The 25719-nt window shown below is 39.1% G+C and overlaps 2 protein-coding genes across 6 annotated transcripts; one reads left to right on the top strand and one right to left on the bottom strand.

Moving 5' to 3' along the window:
• Positions 1–384: 384 nt before the first annotated feature.
• On the bottom strand, positions 385–23346 carry LOC144031938 (potassium channel subfamily K member 10-like). 3 transcript variants are annotated; one of them, XM_077539479.1, is made up of 10 exons: positions 23194–23346; positions 22404–22580; positions 22251–22321; positions 22074–22158; positions 15743–16161; positions 6912–7029; positions 5705–5865; positions 5427–5619; positions 5208–5350; positions 385–3053 (listed from the first exon to the last, which is right to left on the bottom strand). In XM_077539479.1, the coding sequence occupies exons 5-10, from the start codon at positions 16112–16114 to the stop codon at positions 2406–2408; spliced, it is 1635 nt and encodes a 544-aa protein (XP_077395605.1). In that variant the 5' UTR covers positions 16115–16161; positions 22074–22158; positions 22251–22321; positions 22404–22580; positions 23194–23346; the 3' UTR covers positions 385–2405. The 3 variants fall into 3 exon arrangements, with proteins under 3 accessions (XP_077395605.1, XP_077395606.1, XP_077395604.1); XM_077539480.1 differs by having other exon boundaries at positions 22074–22162; XM_077539478.1 differs by lacking the exons at positions 22074–22158; positions 22251–22321; positions 22404–22580; positions 23194–23346 and adding an exon at positions 19133–19278.
• LOC144031936 (spermatogenesis-associated protein 7 homolog) lies at positions 20714–25617 on the top strand. 3 transcript variants are annotated; one of them, XM_077539474.1, is made up of 12 exons: positions 20714–20923; positions 21209–21271; positions 21353–21442; positions 21530–21577; positions 21737–21840; positions 22038–22486; positions 22543–22618; positions 23012–23130; positions 23200–23238; positions 23333–23410; positions 23812–23869; positions 23981–25617. In XM_077539474.1, exons 1-12 carry the CDS (start codon positions 20884–20886, stop codon positions 24596–24598), a joined length of 1782 nt encoding a protein of 593 aa, XP_077395600.1. In that variant the 5' UTR covers positions 20714–20883; the 3' UTR covers positions 24599–25617. The 3 variants fall into 3 exon arrangements, with proteins under 3 accessions (XP_077395600.1, XP_077395601.1, XP_077395603.1); XM_077539475.1 differs by having other exon boundaries at positions 22573–22618; XM_077539477.1 differs by lacking the exons at positions 20714–20923; positions 21209–21271 and having other exon boundaries at positions 21355–21442; positions 21707–21840.
• The last annotated feature ends 102 nt before the right edge of the window (positions 25618–25719 follow it).

The following is a 25719-nucleotide window of genomic DNA, read 5'->3' on the forward strand; positions in this document are numbered from 1 at the left end:
TCGTAAAAGGATACATTCTCCGACATAAAGTATCTTCAAGAAAATTATAATAACCTGGGGAAGAATGGCCTTCAGGATTTTCGGGACTTTCCCGAACGGCTGATCCATTTTCACCTCCCACGCCTTCCTAAACCCCAAAACATCCTTTCTCTATATATTAATCTTCGCATATTGCTGGCCGCCATGCAGGCTCCTGTCCCCTGGTGACGAATGACAAATAGTAATTACTGATTACTGGATGTCGGCCATCTCCCCCAGATGAACGAATATGATTCAGTGCATATCTATCGTCTCATCCAACCCCCCACTACACCGCCCGCAACAAATTCTGTTCCCAGTCTGTCCCTATAATAGAGACGCAAAAAGAGGAAACGTCTGTGTTGACATTTTTTCAACCATATTTATTATCTGCAAAAAAAAAGGCACTCATTACAATTAACGTGAAATTTTCATAAAACGTTCACAACAAACACTGACTCATCATCACAGATCATGGTCATGAAGAGGTTATAACCATAGAGCAAATTGTTTGCAAATTAGACTGCTAAATAATCAGCTTTATGATACATTTAGATGCGTTCTGCAGTATCAACAATACCTTTTTGTTGCATGTAAATACATATTAAATGGTCCAGTATTGGGATGACCTTGTAAATTATGTTCCTTGACTAACCAATTAACCACTGAATTGTTATTTTACACTTACTTTAGGTAGAAAGTAGTAAAGAAAGTCAGCAAACGAGTGGACACTAACTCTTAATATCAGTTAAGGGACTAACTGATAATTATACCGAGGTCCGTCGTTACACATTTACGTGAATTAAAGTGTTCAGAATGTGATGAACAATTAACAGCAATACAAGTGCCCCATTGATGTTGAAAAGAAATTGTTTCAAATATGCAAAAACATGCTTGGTGGGTACAAAAATGCGGTGTTACAAAAAGGTTAAGTGCCTATCAATCCTGATTTCTCCCCCATCTCAATTCAGAGGGAAGAGCGTTGCATTACAAAAAAAACACAACTCCATTCACAAACAATAAGGCTGATTAGCATGATGCGGTTTACAGTCACTTAGTGTGTTGTTCATTGATCCGAGCCCTCTCGCACCTTCCACCATGTCTTCAGCAGCAGTCCAAAAATAGACAAGGCGTTACGTGACGACAAAGCGGCAATCCATAACCCGCAAATGGATGATAATGTGGATTTATGTCAAAGTTTTTTTTCAAGCTCGCTAGCCAGCTAACACGGTGTTGAAAGACAAAGAAAAAGCATCTGTGATGAGGTACTGAGACTACAGTCTCCTCCATTTTGCTTTGTTTTTGTTTGTTTGTTTTTTGGCAACCGGTTTTGCTTCAAGTGATTTTATGGCACAATGACAACAATTTCTGGGAGCAGCTCCAAACTGACTGAGGAAATGGAAAAGGCACATTTCTTCAACGTATGCCCGTGAACCTTTGCAAAAATGAAGGCTTGCTAGTGGGATGATGCACTCAGAGGTGACTTTTACCAGTCTTTGGGAACCTGTACAGGTTTTGGACCTGGCAAAGGAACACACAGTTACTTTGGAGTCCAGATGTTGAGGTACAATCTTTTAGATTGAGAAAATCTGTCTTCATTGGTCTGGGAAGTTTCTACAGCAACCATCTAATCATTTTGGTTTATGACAATTCTGGTACGTTCACCTTCGAGTCCAGGAATGATCTCAATGGCGTATGATTCTTTTAGATGGTACCTTGAGGGGCAAATATGGATTCCTTCTACAAGTCTTTTGTCTGATAAGAGTCACCAGGGAAAAGGTAGTCAATCTGGTGTTGGACAGTTTTGGTATGTACTTGTTCAACTGCTTGAGGAATCCAGAAATTATTGTATTTCTTCCCTTTGTATGATTATAGACCAATGGTGTACAATTCCTCCAGGTAGTACTTGAAGGGGGACGAGTAAACTCTTTCTGACAGTCTGTATCACTATTCACTATCATTATTCTGATGCATTTCTTGAGCAAGCAGCTAAAGGGTCTGGTTCGTCACAGTTCTGGTATGCAGCCGTTCACCTTGGATCTCTCCTTGGAGTCCAGAAATCGTTCCATTGAGTTACAATACCTTTAAAATGTACCTCAACGGGATTCAGCCAGTCAATGTCCCTCCGTCTGAATTTTGGACAGTTCCTGTATGTACTTGTTGAGCTACAAGTACTCCTTGGAGTCCAGAAATTTCCCCAACAGGGTAATATAATTTGGACTCAAACTGACTGATTTTGGAAGGTACTTGTATGTCCTGGTTCAGGTATAAATGCTTCTTGAGGTCCAGAAATTATCCCAATGGAGTCAAAGTCTTCAACGGGCATGAGTAGACTATTACTGACTGTTTCTATTGCCCAAAACCAGGTGAGTTTCTCCAGAGAACTCCTAATCGTCCTGGTGGTTAGACAGTTCCGGTATGCACCCGTTCAACTTGGAGCGATCCATGGAGTACTGTGACAGGTTTGTCAAACTGGTGTTCCTCTCCTTGATCTCTCGGTTTTCCTCATCCATCACGCAATCTTCCTCCCCTTCCTCGCCCCGCTCTTCGTCAACCATGCCGTTCCCATTGCTAACCCCGACACTGGCCCGTCGAGAGTCCCCGGGGATGTTCCTCCGGATCTCGCGGTTCTTGCTACGTCTGGCCAGCTTGGTGAGCGTGCCAAAGCGCAGGTTGAAGAGGTTCTCCTCCGACGAAGACGCCGTCTGCGGCATCTGCTCGACGCCGCGGTGCTCATAGGGCTCGCAGGCGCCCTTCAGCCGCAGGTTGTTGAGCTTGGTGTCGATGCTCTCCTGGGACGAGGTCTTAAAGCGGCCAGTGTCCAGGCTGGCGAAAACAGCCCTCTTCTCGGGCGACAGCATGTCCAAAGAATGGGCCCGCTGCTCCAGTCCCAGCTGACGGCGCTCCATGCTGCGGATGGTGGCGGCACGCTGGAGCTTGTCATGGATCTCGACGCTCAGGCGCCGCCGCGTCTCCCGGAACTCGGCTCGGACGTTCGCCTTCCATTCGGCCGCATGGGCTTTGAACTCTCCAACCTGGGAAACATTTAGAAGCATGTTCAAACAATCGCTCTGGACTGAATTCCTCAGAACAATCTGAAAGCAGAACAACAACAAGAGATTCATCTCATAATCATTCATCTAGTATAATAGGACACGAGCAAACGTTTACACTTCATTCACAGATACAGACAATTTAACACATTCACTGCCAGCCCAGCAAAAATGCATTATTTGACGTCTTTTTCCGTCAATGGCAGTCAATGAGTTAAGATGAGATGTAACCAAAATTGACGGATTTTTAAGCAAAATTTGCCTTAAAAAAAGAAAAAAGGAAAAAAGGATGCTGCAATATAATCACAAAATATATTGGCACATTGTGTTAAACACATTCACTGCCCGCCCAGCAAAAATGCATTATTTGACGTCTTTTTCCGTCAATGGCAGTCAATGAGTTAAGCTCTTCAATTAACTCTTTGACTGCCAAACATTATCCAAAAAACAATCCCAACAGGGCCAGCCGATTTCAAGCATTTTCACTCATCTTTCAAGGCAAACAAAATATTGTGCGCTACGACTACAAAAAAAAAAAAAAAAAAAAGTATGTTTCTACCTTATTCCGTTCTTTAGTTATTACCATTTGAAAATAGGTAATTTGAGTGACATTAAAAAGATACATTTTTTGCACAACAGTGACTTAGATATTTTTTTTGTTTTTGTTTTTTTGACGCTCTGTGAATTTGATTTAATGTGACAAAGGCTTTGATCATTCACGTCATCCTTGAAAATGTTCAATTTCATCATATCAGTCATTTTTCATTGTAATTTCATATACCGCGAGCCCATTGAAAAAAGATACAATGCTGCCATCTGCTGGCCATAGTTAGTGGGTGTTTTTGATTTCACAACCCATTGAGCAGGCAGTGCTACACAAGACGTTGCACTGTTCATTGAGAGAGAGAGAAAAAAAAAACTTAGTAAACGTCAATTAACGTTTATGGCGGCATTCATTAGGATTTTAGCATACGTCATTAAATGTTTTTGGTGGTCAAAGAGTTAAGAGTTTAAAGATGACTTGACTTGACTTGACTTGACTTGAGGAAGGCCCTTTTTGGTTGGTTGGTCTGAAACATCTTGAGAGTGACCCGCCTTTCGACTGTCTATGGATTTTCATGTTCAGGCTAAGCTGAAGTTTATCCGAACTAACTTTAGGCGAGATGCATGTTTTCTTGTGTGTGTGTTTTTCTTTTTCCTTATATCTGTCTCGTTAGGGCTTTGTGTCCACCTGCTCTTGTCACTTGTGTCTTGTCCAGGTGTTCCTCGTCACGTCAATTTGTTTGTATATAGTTCCCTGCTATAGTTCAGTCTTTATTGGATCATTGCTTCTGTTCATCGTCCCTTTCAGTTGTCACATCCTGATGAGTTTAATGTTTGATATTAATGTTTTTCATGTATCTGCTTTTTGGACTATAAACTCCAAAGTGCCTTGTTTTCCTGATATTCCTGAAATTAACTCATTCAAACCCAAAAACGTGGAAACACGTTCTTAATACTTTGGCCTTCACTGCCAAGAACGTATTTACACGTGTTTTATGTTTTGTTTTGTTTGGGTTTTTTTTTATACAAGAGCATACAGAAGGCTTTGATGAAGCTTCTGACATGAAGAAGTGGCTTAAAGTTATGAGTTTTATCACCTCTCCCCTGGCACGGGATATGTACGTGGGGCTCAAAGCGTTTTTTTGTCTTTCTGTAAAGCGCTTTGTGACAGTTCAGGCTGTTTGGAAGCGCTATATAAATAAACTTGAGTTGAGTTGTTAAAGTAATGGTAGTTATTACAAAACAACAACAACAACAAAAACGGCCAGCAGCATATAAGAGATCAGCCAGGGCCATCTTGCAACAAGCTCTTTTTGACAGTGTTTTCACCAGGAATGTGAATGTTGATGAAACTTAGCTATATTCTAATTCTAGTTGCTTCAAACAGAAACAGATACAAATCTACTTTTTTTTTCCTCATGAAAGAAGAGACTAAACTTTCTTTTGGTATGTTCCATGGTTGTATAACAATAGAACACAATATTCAGTGGGGCTTGCAAAATCAGTCAAAACAGCCAGAAGCGAAGGCAGTTGCTTAAGTGAAAATGCTTCCCAGAAATTGGGTCCACAACCCTGCCAGAGCTTAACACCTACCTCTTCTTTGGTCTTCTTGGACAGCACTCGAAGCCAGTCTCCGATCATGCTGAGGACGGCTGCAAAGTAGGCCAAACCCACCAGGATCCAGAACCACACCAGTGGCTTGTACCACTCCATGTAGTCAATTCTGCGGTTTCCGCCTGGAAGAAAAATGAAACGATCAGTCGGTCAGGATGGACTTGATGATTGCGAGCACACGTCAGGTTGGATGCAAACCCGCTACGTAGTCGCCGATCCCCACTGTGGTGAGAGTGATGACAACAAAGTAGATGGCCTCCAGCGTAGTCCAGCCCTCGATGTGTTTGAAGATGACGGCAGGAACGGTGACGAAGACGATACAACCAGCAAAGATAAAGAGGATGGTGGACGTCACCCGGATCTTCGTCTGACTGATCTGTTTGTGTTTTTGCTGCGGATGGGAGCAATGGGAAAGAACACCGTCAGAGTCATGGAGGCATCACTCAGACAGACTCGAGATTTGTCAATCAACTCACCCTGAAGATCTTCTCCACTCTCAAAATACTTTTCCCAAAGATAGTGCCTAGCTGATCTCCGATCCCGGCCAACAGGAAGCCGAAAAGAGGGATGCCGAATATGGCATAAAGGATGCAGAAGATCTTGCCGCCCTCCGTGCTGGGAGCGATGTTTCCGTAACCTAAAGACGTGTCAGAAATGACAAACCGCCGTTTTGGTACATTCAAAGGAATGAAAACAAGATTCTGCTTTGACCTCATCGAACTTGGCCTGGCTGACAAGCTCATAAAACGCTAATAAGGGCATCTAAAGGTGCTCCAAAGAAGGAAATGAGCAGGTTGCATTAAGACAATGATAATGCACTTATGCAACATCATCAATAGAAGCTCTTATGTAACATTCCAAGAGGAACGGGTCAGGGCTAAATAAGATTACAGAAAGTCAATAATTAAGTTGTCCTTAAGGGAAAAGACGGTTGTGATCGTCAAAGAAGCAATCTCAGTAGGTAAGTTCGAAAACGATGACCTCGATCATATTGATAATCCAGATTTCTTACTACACATATTTTCAACAAATGGCGGAGTTTGGAAGGGTAAATCGTGATCTGGATGGAGGTTTCGTTGTCTAGTTGAGATGACGAGAGTTTAACAATTCAATTAAATAAAGACCCACAAAAACCTCGGTCAGTAAGTCAAAAGGTGCTAGGACTTACAATAGGACCACACCAAATTGATTTGCACTGTACTTCTTTGTGGTGTAAAAAAAAAAAAAAAATTCCTAAAGCTATGTATTTTTTCTCCCAAAAAAAGACAAATTAATATTACAAAATAATTGATTAAAAAAAAAAGGAGATAAGTTGTTTGTTTTTTTTTTAATAAAAAACCTTTATTGTATGTAACATGCATTTAATAAAAAAAAACAAATAAATTGATTTAAAAAATGTAGATACGTTTTTTTTGTGTTTTTTTATAAAAAACCTTTATTGTATGTAACATGCATTTTTTCGCGATTTTTTTTGTGTGTGCCAAATATACTGTTTTAGTGTCAAAACATTGTTTTTTGTGCCAAAATATAGCATTTTTTGTGGTAAAGTATTACCATTTCAAGTTTGGCAAAACATTGCTTTGTGGCAAGACATTGACATTTTGTGAAATTATTTCGATGCAAACCAGACACAAAATATTGCTTCTTTGGCAAAATATTGAACAGGGGATTTCATGACCGTACCGATGGTCGTGATGACGGTACCAGCAAAGAAGAAAGCGCTGGCCAGGTCCCAGTAACTGGAGTTGTAGGAGGTGTCGCCTATCGGACTCACCCCGGCACTCACAGCGTCAATGGAATGCTGCAAACACACAAAAAATGTCATTTTAATTTTCATAGTGCACGTCATCTTGTGTGCACGCTGACATCTTTGCTCGGTATGGGACATCGCAACAACACATTGCAGCTTTACATTCATTTTGACATTATTCACGCTTGTGCTTCATTACGGTGCCATAAAAGCTCCATCTGCTCACGTTCTCACTCACAATGTTTAGTGTGAATTCTTTGTTTCCCTGTCTCCATGGTGACATGCACTTTGCCTCTTGCATTCTCAGCTCTAAAAAGACAACAGATAACGCTGTGCAGGAGCCAACGCTCCTGGTGGCATAGCCTAATAATAATAATAACAATAATAATAATAGTATTTGTATAATGCTAATTGGAGCAAATTCTTTTTTTTTTTTGTAAAAGCAAATTTACAACCTCGTGGCAAAATGCTGTTTAGACGACTTGTATTTTTGCAAAAAAAATAAAATAAAAATTCATTTTTTTTAGTAAAATATTAGTAAATTAGTAAATAAATATCGAACTTTTGTAGCTAGTCTTTGTGTTTCTGTTTCAAAACATTGTCATTGGTGCGCTTTTGTGGCATGTTTGTGGGGAAAAAGAATACTGCATTATTATGGCAATATATTGTGTTTTTGTACTAATTAAACCTCACATTTTTGTGTCTACAAATGGCACTTTTTTTATTTATTGAAAAAAACATGATATTTTGCCTACAAAGCGAATTTTTTTTGAGTGAATTGTGTTTCTGAAGCAAACAATCTTGTGGTAAGAAAGACTATTTTTGCACACCGTTGATTTTTTTTTTTTTTTTGCAAACCAATGACTTTTTTTTTTTTTTTTTTTTACAAAATATTGCACTTTTTATCAGTATAAGGCTGTACATTTTCATGGCAAATTACATATTTGTGCCCCTAAAAAATGTTGAAAAATACTGCAATTTTTTTTTCCATTGTTAATTTGAGCTAGAGCAAATACAACTCAATTTTGTAAAAAAGAAATAAATAAATTCCAGAACAGTAGTAAAAATAAACAACTGTAAGAAGGTCATTGCAGAAGTGTAAACACCCTTTTGCAATGTGGCTGCATTCAGAATTAACCAATCACATCCAAACTCATTATCACTGGGAATCAGCAATTGAAAATGCCTCTGATTTTCCCCAAATCACAAAACTCCGACAACAAGGATGTCTAGACTTTTAGATCCACATTTTAATGATTGCATTGAATGTTTGTGGCAAAACCTTTGGAAAAAAATTGCATTTTTGTGCTGGCCAATTGTGATAACGCTCTTGAATGTACTGCTCCCTCATTCAGGGCCGCCCACACACATTATGTGCAAGCGTTTTGACAGCGACTGCGTTATGAAAAATGCATGTACTCTCGTGACACACATTTCAAAGTAGAGTGATGGACCTCTTCAGGCACACGTTATTCATAGTTCTGCACGTGTTCACTTCATATCCATCCTTCTTTAATTAACTCATTTCCATAGCTATAATAAGCCATAACAAATATCAATTTAAACTCCGAATAACCTATTTCGAGAGTGGCGGGAAGGCTATAAATAGCCGTGCAGTATGTCTGAATATTTTATGGGCCGTTCTATTTATAGCCATCGTCTGTTTGCCAGCCAACATTGTGCTGCATTGAGGATGTGGCAAATCCTCCTTTGTGCACGTGCACTTTGCAGGCACGAGGACTCCTGAAGGGCTCCTTTGTTTTTGTTTAGATTTTTTTAGGTTCTGGTTTTACGGTTAAACATTTCCTTTTGAGGGTCAAAATATCGCATTGTGCAGTAAAAACATTGCCTATTTGTGGCACTTTCATGGCAATTTCTGTGTCAAAATGTTGCGCTTGTGGCACATCATTGCACTGTTGTTGGATAAAGGCTGCATTTAAATAAAATGTGAGTTCTGTATGTTCTTTGGGGCGGGGGTTTGGTCGGGGCAATCCTATGTTGGAGGAAAAATATTGCATTTTTTGTGGAAAATCAGTATATGTTGCAATGTGCCAAAACATTGACCTTTTTTTCTGTCATATTTATTTATTTATTTATTTATTTATTTATTTATTTTTATTTTGTGGCAATAAACTGTGTTGGACATTTTAATGGTAAAACCTATTTTTGCCGCATAATAAAATAATGTATTTCTGTGTATATAAAAAAAAAAAAAAAAAAAAAAAAAACACATTATGGTGCCAATATGTCATTTTTAGGTACAAAAAAAAAAAAAAAAACATTTCTAAAGCAAACCACTGCTTTTGTTTTGCAGTGAAACATTGCCTTATCACACGCAGAGCAACAGTAGGGATAAAGTGTCTTTCCGTCCCAAATCAGCAAGAGACGTCGGCGCCATACCCTTCAAAGCTCGCTCTAAAAATTCCGTGACACGGCGCCAAACACTGCAGCACTTTTCACTAATGTCTTTATCGTCACGCTGGCCAGCTTGAGCTGCGCCGATAGCTGCCAAACAAGATTGTCTCCTCGACTGGGAAGGATGGTGTGAGATTGTCAGGAGCAAAAGAGAGCTTACAATACAATAAGATTGGGGCGGGGGGGCTTAAAAGATTACCAAGGTGACGTGAAAGTAATTTTCAAATCATTTGTTCAACTTTGACAAGAAGCTGTTTCTGCAAACTGTAGATTGTGCTCTGAAAATAATGAGGCAGTCCCATGCAATAAATAGCGTTTAGGGTCAAGTCAGAAGCAAAATACATCATACAGCCTGTTGACTCTATTTTGATGTTTTTGAGTGAAAAAAACTCCCTGAGAGAAAAATTCCTTTTCAGACAAACAAATTGCAGGGAGATACATCCCCTTTTTTTTTTTTTTTTTTTTTTGCAAGATGATTATATAATACTTCTCAGCATTATTCTTTTGATCAAAAATCATTTTTGGTGGAGTTTGGTATAGGGCTAAAAAAAATTAAAAAAAATAAATAAAAAATAAAAACATTTAGAAGCACAATGAACAGATATGTATTCGGCTAAGCATAAATATAGTTTTGTCTTTTGAAGCCAAAATGCTGTATTTTTGTACAGTACATCTTTTTCTATCACAAAATTTGGATATATGTTTTTGTTTTTGTTTTTTTTTTAACTTTTTATCCCAAATATAACCAAAAAAAAAAAAAAAAAGAGAGAAAGAGTTTATTTAAAATATTTCTGACTATTATTCTTTTCCGTTTTGGTGAGTAAAAATTAAAGCTGTCAAACCATTAAATTTTTTAATCAGATTAATCACATTTTAGAATTTTGATAAATCATGATTAATCACTGACTTAAAAATGCTTTTTTCCCCAACATATTTTGCCCGCTAAATTTGAAGCGCACCTGTTATGTGTTAATTTTTTCGACATTTAATGTTACGAGGAATTCTTCAAAAATTTATATTCACTGCACACGCTCATCCTGCTTTTTCTAATCAATTAATTATTTGCAGAATTTAAAATGGGAAAAAATGACCTACAGCATATGTAAACATTTGTTAAATGCTTTACTTTAACGCATGTAGTTATGTTTATTGCTCAAACTCCAACAGCTTCCTTTAACGTAACCATCTGCTGTCGGCTAAAAAGGTCAAAATTAATAGTGTGATTAATCTGTGATAATACAATGATTAATGCGATATTTTTGTGATTAATTAATTAGTTAACGCTTTAACTTTGACAGCACTAGTAAAAATATCAAATTGTTGTTTATTTATACTACTACTACATGTTCCTGTTTATATTAAAACAGTGCAGTGCTACACCACTGCGAACTATAAACACAGTCAAATAACATCTCTTTGTTAATACGACAATCTAAACAGAGCCTTCTGCTGACGAACGTGTGCCTTATGTCATAGCCAACATCTCGAAAAAGATTGTTGGCGTGCGGTGACGTAACGGTGCTGCAGGTGTGCTGAATCGTGACTCATCACCAAATGTGGCCTGTAAATAATCGTGCGGCGTCACATTGTGCCACAGCGTGCGTCAGCCCCGGGGGCTTTTGGCAAGAGGTAATTATCAGGATGGGCAACGTGGGGGGACGTAACGCAGTGGGGAAGTGGACGCTGAAAAAGCAAACATGGCTGTCAATGGTTATTTTTTTTTATTTTGCAGCCATTTTTCTTCCTATGGCTTCTGTTTTTCAAATTCCCCCGCAAAAAAAGAGTGACATGAATGAGTCGCCCCCGCACTGCACTGCTGAAGGAACACAAATGCATCGCGCATGTAGCAATTCAATGGAGCAGCTGAATGGCCTTGTATTTGGATTCAGATATATTCTTAGGGTGAATCTGATGTGCTTGTTATTTGGTAACATTTCATGATGGGATTTATACCGTATTTTCCGCACTATAAGGCGCACCTCATTATAAGGCGCGCCTTCAATGTATGACATATTTTCAAACTTTTTCCATATATAAGGCGCTACTGTAGAGGCTGGGGTTACGTTATGCATCCATTAGATGGTGCTGCGCTAAAGGGAATGTCAACAAAACAGTCAGATAGGTCAGTCAAACTTTATTAATAGATTACAAACCAGCTTTCTGACAACGCCATTCACTCCCAAAATGAATAAACTGCTGTTTTATTATTTTCTCTGAGGTAAAATATTTGTATTAGCTAGCGATCCAAGATGGCGGGATCTTCTGCGCATGCGCGTCACCGATCATGCAGGGTCACCGATAGCGTCTTGACAGTGAGACCTGTTGCGGCTCAATATTGATCCATATATAAGGCGCATGGTCAGCTTTTGAAAAAATTGAAGGCTTTTAGGTGCGCCTTATAGTGCGGAAAATACGGTACATCATTTTAAGGTGGTTGTACTCCATCGATTTATTACATTTCAATGTTTTTAGTTGTATAAATATTAGGTTAGTGTGATCTCCGTATCCGCATCCGAAAACGACCCGCATCATACGTTTCGGCAGAAGAAAGATGGGTTCGGTTTTGCCAGCGCACCGCCACACTTTAATTTGCTTTGCTTTTGCCTGCGACTAGCATACAAACCAGGCAGATTGTTATAGTAGTCAAACAACATTTCATCACATTTTCAAATCAAAATAATCCTCAAAAATCCAATTACAGCGATCCAAAGTCCAATGCTTTATAGAGAGAGTCATTTCACAGAGTTGGCCGCCATTTTGACTCAGAATTGTCAATAGGGGCATTGCTGACAATTCTTCAAAAAAGATTTCAGCTGTTGAAGTTGTTGAAGCCGTTTACTCTCAAACTCAATACCCTTTATGTATTTAACCAAAACTCTGTCATATAAAATTCATCACTCTTACTGCTAACACAAAATGTGAAACGCCTTAGATGGGCTAGCAAAGCTAGCAACTCATGTGGGCGGAGCATAGCAGCATTTAGCCAAAGTATAATCACTCCTTCAGCACTTGAAAGCCGATACTTAGCAAATAGCATGTTAGCTTTCACTTCCTGTTGGTATTATTTGTCGAGTTGGCTCATTTGTCCAGCCGCTGCTTCGTGCTTATGGCACTTCAGGAGGTCTCCCACTTCTGCCTTGTGCGATGAATAATTGATTCCCTCTGGACTCCCCCCTTGCCTAACACACCATGCTAAAGGTTTCCATTTCCTTCCCCCGCCTTACACCAGATGCTCTCATTGATTTCTACAACAAACTCTCGCTAGCATCTCTTTGTGAGACCCGAAGGTTAGTCAGGAATAGGAACGGATGCTTGTGTGGGTGTGTGGGCGCTAAGTGTAAAAAAAATAAATAAAAAATGAAAAAATAAAAAATAAACATGGAAAGACAGACCAAAATTCACCAGTGCTGAAGATGTTAACGTCAAACGGGATTGTTCTAGCGGAAAGTGGGCCACTCCAAATTGTATGTGCTCGGTTCCCTCGTCGTCGGGGTTATTGCGAGTTTAACCGGATGTCAAGTGGGCGTAATTATTTTATTATTAGTCGAACATGAGAGAGCATATTAGAGTTGAATGTAACCAGAATTTTCTGGAGGAATATGCCTCAAGGCAGCATGGTGGACTAGCGGTTAGCACGTTTGCCTCACAGTTTTGAGGTTTGGCGTTCAAGTCTCAGCTCCACCTCCAAAAACGTTTACAAGTGTTTACATGTGTTTACATGTTCTGAGTCGTCCGTGTGTACATTCTTCAGGTATTATCCTTTCCTTTCATTTTCCAATATCGGTCATAAATTTGATTAATTGAAGATTCCAAATTGTCCACAGGCAAGGGTGACAGAAAATAAATGCATTTATCAAGGATTCCTAAAAAAAAATAAAATAAAAATAATATTGATTAAAGATTTTCATTAAAAAGGAAAGTCAACCCCCCTCCCCCTTCCCCCCAAAAATCTTTACAATAATATGTTCTATGCAAACCAACTGCATTCAGATTAATGTTACATTTGTGGAATCTGAATTAAGCAGAAAAATCCATTTTACAAACATCACGTGACCAAACTCAGAAAACAGGTGAGCCGTGATTGTTTGTTACCTGAGCAACTGTGATGTCACTTTCAGTTGACAGCAGGTGGCAAAATGGCCGAAGAAAACAGGTGGATTATGCTGCTTAATTCATATTCCACAAACACAATATTATTCAGGATATCATGTTTATATTGGGGGGGGAGCATAGAACATATATAAAGAACATTTTGGGTTGACTTCCACTTAAAAAAAAAAAAAAAAAAAAAAAAAAAAAAAAAAAATAGGGCTACATTTTCCATCTATAAAACTAACTAACATTTGTCCTTTGTTTTTTCATATTTGTCAATTAATTTCACTCGCGACTTTTTGGGATTGATTTTCAGTTTCACAAAATTGCAAAAACACATTCCTTTTATCAGATGCTGCTAATTTGCATATGACCATCAAATACATGTATTTTCTGTCACATCCAACCCTGGCAAACTGTCAAATGGTGAGCAGAACTTTATTTTAAAATGTTAATTTTCATTTTTTAAATACTTACCCTTTAAATCTTACATAAAAACTTTACATTGAATGCTACTATACCACTGTTTTCTGTTGTTAAAAATCAAGTTTTGCACTTAGCCAACTTATTAACACTCACTGCTTTTGTTCCTTAATTAGCATCATAATGTGTTGGGGGATGCACCCAGCTGCATTGTGATGGGAGAAATTTGGGCTTTTCTGCCTGATCGGCATAAATACCAGAGAGAGAGAGAGAGAGAGAGAGAGAGAGAGAGAGAGAGAGAGAGAGAGAGAGAGAGAGAGAGAGAGAGAGAGAGAGTGTCATATTTTTATTTTATTATATTTAAACAATCTCCTCCGCCTTTCAGGTGCATCTATGAGATATTGGCAACACATGACTACCCGTAATTTTTACAACCGCGTTGATTTTGACTCAATTTTGTATGAAACTGCAAGTAAAAGGTCACAAGTGTCATAAAACAAACTGCCTGCTGCTCAAGTATAATGTAGATAGATAGATAGATAGATAGATAGATAGATAGATAGATAGATAGACAGATAGATAGATAGATAGATAGATAGATAGATAGATAGATAGATAGATAGATAGATAGATAGATAGATAGATAGATAGATAGATAGATAGATAGATAGATAGATAGATAGATAGACAGATAGACAGATAGATAGATAGATAGATAGATAGATAGATAGATAGATAGATAGATAGATAGATAGATAGATAGACAGATAGATAGATAGATAGATAGATAGATAGATAGATAGATAGATAGATAGATAGATAGATAGATAGATAGATAGATAGATCACAGCACTTTAAAAGCCAGTTATTCACATCACACAAAACTTCAGCCTGTTATCTAACCTTTTCTCCCTACAGACAACTTTTATGCTGCATTATGTAACAATGTTTACCGTAAATTGTCAACACGTGTGAAGTGTCACTGAGCATTATGGGTTGACTGGCAATGCCGGAAGGTAAGATTGAGGATCCAGCTGGAGGACTGCTTTGCCTGTTGCGTTTACCTGAAATTTGATCTATTGACGTTTCCAACACCGTGGACACCAATACAGGTAGTCAATCATGTTTATGTATAATGCAATCAGTCTCTAAACCCGAAATGGAACCATTAACATAAACTTGGAAGTGAAGACTTTGTTTTTTACTTAACTCATTAGCTCCCAATAACATATAAATACGTTTTTTTATGTTCTAAGTGTCGCAAAGACGTATTTATACGTTTTTGTTTTTTTTTGTTTTTAATGCAAGAGCATACAGAAGGTTTTGATTCAGCCTCTCAACTGCAAAGAACGGTTGCAGAAATGGTAGTTATTACACAAACGGCCAGCAGGTGGCAGCAGAGCAAAGGAGATCAACCAGGGCCATCTAGAAAAAAAGCTAATTACTTACCATTTTAAATAGATTTGTGAAAACTGATGAAACTTAGCTCTCTTGTAATGCTAATTGCTGCAAAACGGAAACAGATAGAAACATACTTTTTGTTCCTGATGAAAGAAGAGACTTTAATCTGTCTTTTGATAGGTTCCATGCCTTTATAGCCATAAAACACAATATTCTGTGGGCCTTGCAAAATCAGTCAAAATCCAGTAAAACAGCCGGGAGCGAACGGGACTGCTTCTGTGAAAATGGCTGGGAGTGAATGAGTTAAGGAAATTCATCACATAAAGGTTCCAGCCGTCGTAACTTTCCAGGGGGCATGACCAGCCAATCAAAACCACATCTAATCACCCAATTACCCCGCCAATGACCATCTATAAAATGGCCGCCAACTCACCTTGATGAGCGCCTCCAACTCGTCGCGTGTAACGCAGGGATGTCTCGCCAGGAAGGACGCCTTCTCCAGGGTGATGCTGGTCTTCTGGTGGCTCTCGAACGGCTGCTCCAAGGCCCTGAACGCCAGGCCCCCGCACACCAGGTACAGGACCACCACGATGAACACGGCCAGCACCGTCTTCCACTTCATGACCGAGTGCAGCGCCGCCAGCGAGCCGCCGTCGCAGCTGGCGTCCATGCTGGCCACCACGCTGGCCGAGCGCGACGAGATGGACAGGCGAGGCAAGGAGCAGTGGCCGTTGGCTTTGGGCTCGCAGCCCATCGGGTTCTGCATGGTGGCCACGCTGGCCTGGACCAGGCTGGACTTCACCATGCCGGGCTGGGCCTTCTTGGGAGGAATTAAGTTGGTCTGGACCGCCACTGGGAAACATGGTCGCAAAAGGTCAAGCGAGGTTGTGATCACATTTGTAGCACACATCCTTTTCAAAACTCTATAATATGAGGAATGTTTATGGTCGATGTGTGCAGATAACAGAGTTTCCTCTGTTAGCCTGCGGCTAGCGATACCAAAGACAACCTTTAAATCGACTTGCCACCTGACGAATGAGTTTTAGGCGCTGCACATTAAAGCCATTAGTCATGCGGAAGGGAGCTTCGGAAGCCTGTCGGGCGTTGCCTATCGCTAATGCAGAAGAAAACCGCGTCGCCATTTCTAGGATTCCAGATGATGAAGAAATCGTCCTGACTTTCAATGATTATCTACAGCATAACTAGAAAGGGTTTGAGGAAATGCAAGGCATATTGTTATTTTTTAAGAACATTAAAACTCATTTGCGCCCAATAACGTGTAAATACGTTTTTTTTATGTTGTAAGTGTCCCAAAGACGTATTTATACTTTTTTGTTTTTTCTTTTATGTTAGAAAATACAGAAGGCTTTGATGCAGCCCCTCAACTGCAAAGAACGGTTGCAGAAATGGTAGTTATTACACAAACGGCCAGCACGTGGCAGCAGAGCAAAGGAGATCAACCAGGGCCATCTAGAAAAACTTTATTTACAGTAGAAAACTTTAGAAAACTATTTATTTATGTATTTATTTGTTTGTTTGTTTATTTATTTATTCACTGCAAACACTGGAAAGTCCCAACACTAAAAATAATAATTTAAAAAATAAATAAATTTAGAAATTACGTTGAAATTTTGGAAAACTTTATTTACAGTAGAAAACTTTAGAAAACTATTTATTTATGTATCTATTTATTTATTTATTTATTTATTTATTCACTGCAAACACTGGGAAGTCCCAACACTTTTTAATTTATAAAAAAAATAATAATTAAATTTGTTTCTTTAGAAATTATGTTGACATTTTCAAAAACTTTATTTACAGTAGTAAACTATTTATTTATTTATTTATTTATTTACTTGCTTATTGTTGAATTTAGCTTAACACATGCTGATGATCCTGGAAGTTCCCTACAATTTCTACAATTTATGTTAAAAATTTTAACTAAGCAAAGCTGTCTATTCTTTATATATTTAAAATTAAAATTTATTTTTTTTATTAATTTATTTATTTACACTATTATTTTCTCTTTTACTGCAAATGAATATCGGTTTGAAATATCGGTTATCGGCCTCCTTGACGACTAATAATCGGTATCAGCATTGGCCCTGAAAAATAAACATATCGGTCTATCACTAATATTAACCAAAAATACCATATTTAGAGCATATTATCGTCAAGAGTTTTTTCTTTTCTTTTTTTTTTTTAACTTGCCCTTTAATGCTCCAACTTCACTCTAATGAAAACAAATATGACAAAGGTGCCACCTGGCATCCAGTGTAGCAAAAATGATGCAAAGCTCAAAAGTGGGAGTGAGGATTGCGCCACACACACACACACACATACAGTGGCAGGATGACTCAAGGACATCCAGGAAGTGTCCCGTGCACACCCACTGCACTTATGAATCTTGTTTGTTCATCCTTGCTGGATGACGGAGTCAATTAGGACTAAGTAATTTTTCTGTTCTCCCCAATAACACTCCATGATGATAGCAGCAGGCTATTCTTAGAACACAAAATAAATGACAATGTTAAGAATGAACCAGCAGAAAGACGCCAACCCTGAATTAGTATTCAGGGATGCATACGATGAGGTCATTATGACAGGAAAATAGTCTTGTATTTGGGTTTACTGAAAATGAATTTAAAATGTTTGTTCCCAAAATTAATGTGCACAATTTTAGTGCCGCTCTATAGCTGTTAGCTTCAGGTTGACTGGCTAGCATGCTGTTTAACTTTACCTCAGTGAAGTTGGCTGTGGGTAACCACTGACGTTACCTGCTAGCTGACAACAAGCTTTCTTCTAAAGTAGGTTTTGCCTTATATTGACGCGTGCATAAATTACTCCAAGAGTCACTACTGCAGTTATGTTATTTTAATGACTTATTCTTAACTGAGTCTTTGAGTTAAAATGCTATGCTGCCTGTACACTTACAAAAGGTGTTATTAGGAGCCTCGGGAACAAAACAAACTCAGTTTTAGTATTTCCAAAGGGAAAATTCCAGATTGAATTGCCTCGCACTGTATTATAATATAAATTGTATTAAGGTTTCTTGTGACGTATGCAACCATCAAAAATCCAAGGCACTAACTCCTCCTATTGATTGCGACTAATTGAATAAGGCGTGAGTGGAAAGCCATATTTTCATCTGATACTCTCTCTCTCTCTTCATGGGGAGCTCTGCCCCATAGCATGTAATTTGCTAAGTGATAATTCCCTTGACGGCTAGAGTGAAATGTATTTTTTTACACAAATATCGCCACATTGTTTTGATATACTTAGATTTGAATGTATTCCAATCTTGGCAACTGTCAGATTCAGCAACACTAAGTAAGCAAGTAAAGTAGAGGCCTATAGTTTTCGGTTGGATTCGAATTTTGTTTATTTTTTATTTTTTGCACGTCATTCCGGTAGAAACACTGCAAGTCGAGGGATACACGGGCAGGAAAAGGGTGTAAAAGATAAATAAATGATCGAGGGACGCACGAGCTGAACCTCGCAGTGCAAAATCTGTCAAAAAAGGACAATAATAGCTACTATTTCCGGTTACAAAATAAGACCATAAACGCATAATCGTTTTAACGTCAAATGTTTATAAACTCAAGCTTTAAAAATTCAAAAATCACACTTTACAATGTATGCAAGAACAGTTTATATGTCTAGGGAATGGTAGTTTACTGTTTTCCAATTCTAAATGCTTTTGTTTTGACATGACTTTTGGTTGTTTTTGCTAACTTGATTTACACACACGCAGCTCCGACTTACGCATTTTTTAAAACGTGTATATTATTCTATATTAAACAATGTATAGATATATACTGACCTTGTTCGGGGTCCCAGTTAACTTGTTTCCTCGGGGTTTCTATTGGGAATTTCATCTTTTTAAAAAATAATTCCAATAACTAGATCAATTAAAACCGGAGGGAAAAAAAATGTAACCGTTTAAAAAAAAAAAGCAAAATGCATGTATATACATAATTAAAAATAATATTTCTCCATGTCTTCAGACTTCAGCACGTCTTCTTTTAAGGACGTGTCTGCTAATGACAAGCGAGCAAATAACCGCATTGTCTGCTGTTCGAGTGTCCCCTCCTTTTTCTGCATCTCGTCTCGACCAAGTGAGTGAGAACCGCGTGAGATACTTTTGTTTTCGAGGGGCAAAACACAAGTCACCCCATGCAAACGCACAAATAAACGTACACTAGGGACTGGCACGCCCAGTGGGTGCCCACCCAACTTTATGCACGCGCCTCGAGAAGAACAACGAGGGGGTATAATAAAAAAAAAAAAAAAAAAAAAAAAAAGGATGCTCTGCTTCCTTTATCGCGCTCCCCCTTGGTCCTTTACTATAGACTGAAGCTGACACAAATCTACTCCATATACTCTGGCATATATCTATTTCCAATACTCACTTTTGTGTTTTTTTTTTCCCTGGCTGGCGCAAAAAAAAGGTGGATTTTTTTTATTCCCTCATCGTTGCAGGCAGCCGGTGAGTGTGTGAGCACATGGTGCAAAGCGACGAGTCACGCCCAACCATTGGTGGACCACCACGGTGACATCATTCATATGTATGAGCAGTATGCATTATTGATGAGCCTTCAGATACAGGGATCGGGAACCTTTAGAACAAATATAATAATGATGATAATAATAATAATAATAATAATAATAATAATAATAATTTTATTATTTTATACACCATATGTACAAGAGAGGCAACACAAATAGCATGCATTGTCTGTTATGTTTTATGATTATATCTAATATTGGCATTGTACAAATGTGATTTTAACTCATCTCAACTTTATTGATAAAGTCCTTTAAAACAACAAAGTGTTTTATACAAGTCAGTCATACAATAACAAAGAGAGGTAGAACGTAATAATTAATAACACAAAACAAATTCATAAATATTACTACACTTTGCTGTCTTTTCAAGGGAGGTGCCACAAATTCATCCTGCCAATTTTCTGCCTTTATGGGGTCATATCAGAGCCGTAACAAAGACGGGATGGTAACATTGATGTGGGTCAAGTCATCCTGCTAATGAGGAATAAGCGGTTAAAAAATAGATAGATATTATTATTATTATTATTATTATTATTATTATTATTATTATTATTAGTAGTAGTAGTAGTAGTAGTAGTAGTAGTTAGCAGTAGTAGTATGTGGGAGTTGTAGAGGTCGTGAAATGATTTTATTTTTATTTATTTGTTTTATGTTAAACTAAGTATTTGTATTTGACCCTACGTCAGTTGTCGACGCTACCCAACATCGCTTGTAAAACTAAAGTTTTGGGAAAGTTCGAGAATTGACGTCACCCGGCCTGAACTTCCGGTTTTTCTCTTTTTCATATACGCATGCGTAAATGATAGAGTGACGTCATCACTCTTAGCAACCGACATGGCGACGGCGAAGCTTCACTGCAATCCTCCGCTACTGCTATAAGAAGCTAGCTTCACGTTTGTCATTATTCGTCGCCTCGCTGCGATAAAATGTCAACAATAGACCGCGTTGTGCTTTCTGGATGTACTGAGGCTTTGCCTCTGCGGCCTCGGAATCCTTCTGGAGAAAATGGGATACGTTGAGAAAAGCGTTGACATGGAGTCGAGAAGTACGTAGCGGTGCTAACTAAGTATTAGCGTTGTGTGTCAAATATACTGAGTGGATAATGTAGCAATGGATAATGTTTATCATTCCGGATGATTGTTGAATACAATAAACGAAAAATATAGGCACATAACCCACAAAATACCCCACATGGTCATTAATGCATGCCGTGCATTCGATGGCGACCAAAAACTTTATGAAGACAAGTATTGTTTACAATACATGGATTGTCTTCTTTATGTTGAAAGCACCCCTAATTAGTCTATGTTTATCTATGTTCTTAATTTAGGGAGCGTATTTTCTGGTTCTGGGTCCAGCTTGAACATCAGAGGGCACGCATTGAAAAGTAGCCGTAAGTATTGATCTTTACTCCATTTAACACCGTATGGGTTGAATTTGAGAGATGTTTCTTGCTGTCTTATTTATTTTTCAGCATTCTATCCCCACTCCTCAAGCAGGGTGGCCCAGGCTATGATTAAAGATCACATGATGTCTCACTACAGACGGATTTATTCAGCTAAAGGTGAGCTTTTAGGAATAGCCACAGCACATAGGACACTAGATCTCTTTCTCCGTGAAACAACTGATATTTTCTCACGTTTTCTTGCAGCTGTTATCGACAACTCAGTACCCAAAAGCCTTACACACAGTGTTAAATGTAAGTAACATGTCACAGATGAGTTCTCAACACCCAACTTTAGTATAAAATAACACACTCACGGTACGTTTGACAATTAAAAGGAGATAAATGTGTCACGCTTTGTGCGACAACCTGCTTGCTGAGTAGATATTCTGAAATGGTGCCATGTGTAAACAGACAGCGACCGGCTGAGACAGGAACGTATGAGGAATGGAGGTCGTTCCCAGTCAGCACAGTCGCTGTCGCACAGGAACAGCAGAGAATCATGTTACTCTGCGCAAGTAAGCCACTGAAATACTGTCACATGTAATTGTGTCTGTTTTTTAAACATGCATTTGTTTTGTTTTTAACTGAGGAGAAATCTGTGTTTTAAAAAGTTGTGACTGATCCAGTCATCCAACAAGTATTTTTTTTTTTTTCCCCATTTGCAGCCTGACCCCAACCGATCACTGTGTATTATTATTATTATTTTTGTCAGAGTCGCCGTTCCGTGCAGTCAGAATGCAGGCCCTACCTCTGCTCAAGAAACTCCATGCACTCCAGCCCCGGATTTAGCAGCTCATTTCACGCAAAGGAGGTCCCCTCTCCATCACCTAAAGCTACCTTTAAAAAGCATCATCATCATCATCATCATCGACCTCATTCATCCGCGGAACTCAAGTTCCGAAGCCAGGAGCCATCGTCGAGTTACCTGCGCGCCCCGGGCGAATCCAGCTTCCTCAAGGCGTTCCGGGATCCCGTGAAAAAGACGTACAGCGGCGACTTGATGGAGAAACATTCGCAGCTTTTCACCCAAGACAAGCCTTTCACGCCTAAGACGCTGAAGTCGGAAAAGAGCTCGTACCTGTCGAGTTATCGTTACTATCGAGCGCCGCAGAGGGCCCATCCGCCTCCGGGGTGCGACGACAACTTGAGTGCGGAGAAAAGGTAGTCGCCGCCGTTTCTCACCTCCAATGTGTTTTCAAATTGATTTATGTTTGCAGATTTATGTTGTTTTATCTCCTTTCATGTAGAGGAAAACCTGCGCAGCACACACAGGAGTTGGATGAGCCGCCACGGGTAATTTTGCAATCAAAATATTTCACCATTACTACAAATTTGAGATCACATAAGTACATTAGGTGGACTTGAAAAGTCTACACACCCTTGTTTAAATGCCGGGTTTTTGTTCAAATGTCACCAAGGTGAATAATTGAAAAATTTCCCTCTATGAATATGTGCAACTTTAATGGAAACAAATAATAATAATGGTGATTTTGCTGTGTTCATTGTTTATCACATTCAAACTCATTTTTAAAAGAAATATAAATTCAAACAATTTATCCTACTCTCATTTTTATTATCACAAATCCTCACATTTAAACAGGTGTGTAGAATTTTTTTTTTTTTTAAATAGTCATTGTAAACTCAATGTAATATTGTAAATACACTGAATGTGTTTCTTTGTCCTAGGAACTCAATAAAAAGTCGAGGCAGTTGGCAGAGGACGAGCACACCAGCACACATTTAATAACACCAAAACAACAACCAAACAAAAGCCGAGACAATGATCCCTTCGACTACTCAACCAGGTAAAAAGTGTACAAAATGACATATTACTCTGTGTGCTTTATTAAAGGGATACCGGTACTCACTTTTAGGTTCTTCCTGGAGGGCGGGAACATGTCTTCAAGTGCAGAGTAAGTTCGTCTTCATAACCCCTAAGGCATTAAGGTTAAATCAATAATATTTTAGGAATATTTTTTAAAACAACAATACTCTTTTCTTTGACAGGGATGATGAATTAATGTACCTTGAATTTATTAACGATGTAACAGAAGACATCTTGTCCAAAGGATCAGTCTCTGACAGGTGAGGTGTGTTGTCAGTAAAAAAGTTAAATCATTTATTGTTCGATGCTCGTTATATTTCAATATCTAGAGTAATCTAAACGCAAATAGTTGGAAATAGGTTCCAGATTTTAAAGAAATATATAATTTTTGAGGGGGGAACGTTGACGCGACAGCCTTCCCTACAAAACATACTATGTGGACTACTCCTTCCTGTTTTGATTTTGAAAACTGTCAGGAGTTCCCCCCCAAAAAAAACTCGACATGAAAAGAAAGTAAAGTGCAAGTCGTGATGGGGAATCCTAAGCTTTGACGTCACGCGTTTTCAGACTTTTTCGTTATTGGGTTAACAACCACTTTAGAGTGGCTCGCGTACGTGATGGTTACAGACTGCAGGATATTAAAATGTCTGTCTCCTTCAAGGGTCCTCAACCGGGTGATACAGCGACATATTGATATGAATCTGCATCGTCTGGATGAAGTGAGTATATATGGCATGTCTGGTTGTGATTTATAGCCATAAACTTATGAAGTGTAACCTGGGGAAAAAAGGCAAGTAAAGACTTCAAGGGGTCACCCTGTGTTGTTTTAGGCTAAAATGCGCCACCTTCTGGACATCCTGCGAAACAACCTGGACGAGCCTTCCACTCCTTCCAACATGGAGGGGCCTAGGAAAAAAGACCTGCTCGATTCCCTGCTGGTGATGCCCGAATCAGCGCCAGAGCAGGTGCAAGCCGAAGAGGACAACAACCTCTTTTGCCTCATGAGCGAACGCAACGATTCTCACGAGGCCTGTCTGGAGCCCGAGTTGAGCCCCACGCCTGTGTGGTCTTCTGAAAGAAGTTCTCAGCTGACAGCGACTGAAAAGACAGAAGAGGAGGAGGAGGAGGAGGTGGAGGAGGACTACAACTGGGAAGAGGACACGAGCAAGCATGTTAGCAATAATGAAGACAACTCTGAAGAGGACTACCAACTGCTCATGATGGAGGAGGAAGAGGCAGGCGGGGATGCCAGACACGAGGAGCTGCCTCAGGACCGAGCTGAGGCAGACGCGGACCCTGAAGAAAAATCCAAAGAGCTTGAAGACCTGGAAAGAAGGTTTTCAGAGTCTCTGCATGTCAGTAAAGACGCTAAATGTGACACCTTGGACTCTTCCAGTGAGCTCCAAACAAATACATTGGCCTCTCTCAGTGATGATGACGACTTTTAAATGTTGCACATACTGAACTTGAATGTCGCTGCAACTCCGCTGCATTAGAAATGTTGTTTTTGACGCAAAACACAACAATGGCGGGATATTGTGACAACTGTGATATTACGCGGCAATTCCATTAGTAGACAATTTGGCATGTAGAAATAAAAAACATTAGTCTTTTTGCCACCTGCCGAACCAGAATGGGGCAATGAAGTCCGTCCTCCATTTTCTGTATAGAGCTTTTCCAGTTTATGGTCACGGGGAGCTGCGGCCTATCCCGGCTGACTGGACGAACGGCAGACTACACCCTGGAGTGGACGCCAGTCAGCCACCGGGCACATACACAGACGATCACGTTCACACCGTCTGAGTGGGAACAGGACCCATGCTGGATTCAAAGACATGAAAATAGAGCGTGAATTTATTCACCTGTTGTGCCTTTCACACTGTCTTTCCAATATAGTTTTCCTTCTTTGTTGCTATTTCGAAATTCACTTTTAAAAAAAAAAAATAAAAATACTAATTATTGCTGAAAACCTGATCCACTCAGTATTTGTGCTCCTAAAATACCTTAAGATGCCACAAGATGGTGGCAAAACCCTAATGAATAGGAAAGTAGCTTTTTGGCACCATCTTGTTGAATTTATAAACAATTGCAAACCTTTTGGGGCCGCATGATTTGCTGGTTTTATTTTGCTATTTGTTGCAGAGCTTTTTTTTTTTTTTTTTTATTCGCGGGGGTTACTTTACTCCCTTTTACACAGCGGATACCCTGTCTGTTACACAGAACAGCAACTCAGATTTAACCATTTCCACTGATACTACCTCCAAAGGCGGAACATTGGAGGAAATAAGGTAAAAAAAAATACTGTGTGAAAAGGTATATGTTTGCTCAAGGTTTGTACATTTTACACAGGCTGTTTTTTTCATGTTGTGTCGTTATAATATGAGTGTTTTGTTTTTGACTCATTTAACTGCCTCAGTGTTGTGTCACCACAGTGGCCATTTCAATTGCAATAAATATTTACACTCCACTGGTATTTACACGACCTATGATTTGGCGGAAAAAGAATGTGACTGTGGGGGTTATGTTGCAAACAAACGTCGGTATTCTTACACAATACGATGTTTAGCGT

Source organism: Festucalex cinctus, chromosome 12 (assembly GCF_051991245.1).
Source record: "Festucalex cinctus isolate MCC-2025b chromosome 12, RoL_Fcin_1.0, whole genome shotgun sequence".
NCBI classification, from domain to species: domain Eukaryota; kingdom Metazoa; phylum Chordata; class Actinopteri; order Syngnathiformes; family Syngnathidae; genus Festucalex; species Festucalex cinctus.

Bases quoted from the DNA above. Each gene is read 5' to 3' on its own strand.
- LOC144031938 (XM_077539478.1), bottom strand. From the start codon at position 19,187: ATGAAATTCCCAATAGAAACCCCGAGGAAACAAGTTAACTGGGACCCC. The intron at 16,162-19,132 runs GTCAGTATATAT...CATGTTTCCCAG, and splicing joins TAACTGGGACCCCGAACAAG to TGGCGGTCCAGACCAACTTA. The intron at 5,351-5,426 runs GTTTGCATCCAA...TTTTTCTTCCAG, and splicing joins GATCGGCGACTACGTAGCGG to GCGGAAACCGCAGAATTGAC.
- LOC144031936 (XM_077539474.1), top strand. From the start codon at position 20,884: ATGGGATACGTTGAGAAAAGCGTTGACATGGAGTCGAGAA. The intron at 20,924-21,208 runs GTACGTAGCGGT...TTCTTAATTTAG, and splicing joins CGTTGACATGGAGTCGAGAA to GGAGCGTATTTTCTGGTTCT. The intron at 22,487-22,542 runs GTAGTCGCCGCC...TTATGTTTGCAG, and splicing joins AACTTGAGTGCGGAGAAAAG to ATTTATGTTGTTTTATCTCC.